Raw genomic sequence first — 2,421 nt, forward strand, 5'->3', positions numbered from 1 at the left:
AATCTTGTCTTATGTTGATATGTAGTTTATTGCTGCAGCCATAAAATAATTTTATGGCTGCAGCAACCACAATTTTTTTTTAAATCTGTTAACACTCAACATTCAAACACCTATTTCTAAAACATTTGAGAAACAGTTACAGAGGATAACTGTCTGTATTTCTAGAGGTTTTGAAATTGGCTAAATGTCAAGAAAAAATGGAAAATGCTGATTCAATGGTTTATTGCAGGTTAGAACAGGTGACTTCATTTTGAGGAGGAGTCATTCTTGTAACAATTTTAAAAAAAAATCTTACAGTGGCACAAAACTGTGCTCTCTCTCTTAAATGAATAGAGCATTTCCAGTGGAGGAACACCATGGGATTTTTCTGCTACTAAACACACTTGCTTGCAGTCTTTGCTTGCTTATTTTCCAGCCAGCTGCTCGTAAAGTTTAGGCACATAACTGTCCCACTCTGCCTGGTAGCAGGTACCCGCCACAGGGGCTCCCAGCTTGTACTTCTTTCTAAAAGTTTGCAGCTTGAATTTGCCACGGCCGTCTCCAGAACGATTGGTGAGGACGGCCTCGGAGCAGGACAGGCTGCCCGGCTGCTCATACACCAGCCACACGTACCTGTGCAGACCTGAGGGAAAACATTCCAGCAGCTTTTAAACGTTGCATACGGAGGAAAGAGTCTGGCTAATTATTCCGTTGGTGCTGGAAATTGGAGTCAAGACAACACAAGATTGTTGAGGGATTTCCTTACATTTAATACTGAAGAGACATATTTTCTTAACACCTTTTTAACTAACTGTGGTAATTAGTGAAGCAGCAATCACTTTTGTGCCACAATTTGTCATTTCTCATCTACTTTCTTACCTGTGCCCTTGGGAGGACCAGAGCCCACATAGTCAGACATGACACAGCCAGAGGACACATCATTCCCCTTCATGTTGACCACCAGAAAGTGGTGCCACTCTCTGCAACAAAAAAGGTTAAAAACAAAGTCAATTCAAGAAATTTTGTTAATTCTTGACTTCACGCTGGTAGACAACTGTAAGACTCACCGAGTCAAAGAGAAAGGATAAAAACTTGGTCCAAAATCCTTTCAATCTCACCTAAATTTGGGGTCTTTCCTGCTGGGAGCGTCTGGATCAGTCAGGGCTAAAGTGTACAGTTTACTGGGGTCACATCCGTCCCACTCAATAGAGGTGGGTCGATTCTGCACCTGTATGTAATGGAAATTACAGTAAAGTTACAGTTCCCATAACTTCATTTTTTTTATTTACTTGCACAGAACAAGAATCTCTAATTTCTCACAAATTTTTGCTGAAAACTGCCATCTTTCACAAATCCTACTTCTGTTTTCTGATTGGCCCGGTAGAAATTCTACCGGAGGAATATAAGTGAATGGGAGAAAGCCGAGATATGAATCGAGCAGAATTGTACTATAAGGCAATGGCCAACTTTTTACCTGTTTCTTTTCCTACTGTTTCGCTTTTAGAGTAAATCATTAATAAATAAAAAAGGGGGGGGGGGGCGCTATTGAGCCTTTTTCATCTTTACACATGCGAAATGTATTATGTAACCCAATTTATTGTGACCAAACAAATGCACACATAGATGCAAAAACGTCTTATAATGTTTAAAGAAAAACTATTTGTAGGAACTGGCCTCAGACTGTGTTTTATAACCCAGCTCCACTCCCTGTTAGCTTAACATCATTTAGCTCACTAACCTGCGTTGGAGTGAGAACTTTGCCGAGCTCGTCGATCTCCAGAGAGCCATATTTAACAGTCAAAGGCTTCGCAGGCTTTTCCTCCACCTCCTGCAAGGCGAGAGGCCCGGACCACTTGCTCAGATCCACGGGCATTGTCCCCGTTATATTCCGTTTTCAGACCGCGCTGACTGGACCGCTGCTGCAGGGGCGCAGAAACTACCAGGAGTGCTGCATTCACGGACCACCAGAAATTCAGATTACGTTGATATGTTGATGTTCTTTTAATTGTAATAAATGTCTTGAATTACAAATGAATGTTATAATTTAGTTCCCACAACATTTATAAGATAACAGTTTAAAAATGTAATACATTTCGTAATCAAGTCTGAGTTAATAAATGGCAATAGTTATTTATCCCTAATTTCTTCATCACCATCTATGATGTAAGAAAAGATTAATGTTGAATTTTTGTCAGTCACAGATGTAAAATGAAAAAAATGAACTAAAATGTGATTAGAATATCTTATGAAAGCCGGAGTAAGAGAAATTGTATTTTCCTTGCAAAAACTAAGCATTTGAACTACAAACAAGCTAAAGACCACCAGAGGGCGCAGTTGTGTCATTTACCGCAGGGAATTTGATTCGTTAACATGAACGTCAATCAGATCGCCTGACTTTGTCCCTCCTTCAAGCCGCATGCTCCAGTGACACACTTTCTGTTT

At 40.2% G+C, this 2,421-nt stretch overlaps 1 protein-coding gene across 1 annotated transcript; it reads right to left on the reverse strand.

The window, feature by feature from the left end:
- Positions 1–207: 207 nt before the first annotated feature.
- pebp1 (phosphatidylethanolamine binding protein 1) lies at positions 208–1,934 on the reverse strand. Its single transcript, XM_008417870.2, has 4 exons — positions 1,718–1,934; positions 1,098–1,207; positions 859–959; positions 208–622 (listed from the first exon to the last, which is right to left on the reverse strand). The coding sequence occupies exons 1-4, from the start codon at positions 1,850–1,852 to the stop codon at positions 405–407; spliced, it is 564 nt and encodes a 187-aa protein (XP_008416092.1). The 5' UTR covers positions 1,853–1,934; the 3' UTR covers positions 208–404.
- Between the last annotated feature and the right edge of the window lie 487 nt (positions 1,935–2,421).

The sequence above is a fragment of the Poecilia reticulata genome, linkage group LG9, assembly GCF_000633615.1.
Source record: "Poecilia reticulata strain Guanapo linkage group LG9, Guppy_female_1.0+MT, whole genome shotgun sequence".
Classification (NCBI taxonomy): domain Eukaryota; kingdom Metazoa; phylum Chordata; class Actinopteri; order Cyprinodontiformes; family Poeciliidae; genus Poecilia; species Poecilia reticulata.

Bases quoted from the DNA above. Each gene is read 5' to 3' on its own strand.
- pebp1 (XM_008417870.2), bottom strand. From the start codon at position 1,852: ATGCCCGTGGATCTGAGCAAGTGGTCCGGGCCTCTCGCCTTGCAGGAG. The intron at 1,208-1,717 runs GTTAGTGAGCTA...CATTACATACAG, and splicing joins AAGTTCTCACTCCAACGCAG to GTGCAGAATCGACCCACCTC. The intron at 623-858 runs GTAAGAAAGTAG...GTTTTCCCTCAG, and splicing joins TGGTCCTCCCAAGGGCACAG to GTCTGCACAGGTACGTGTGG.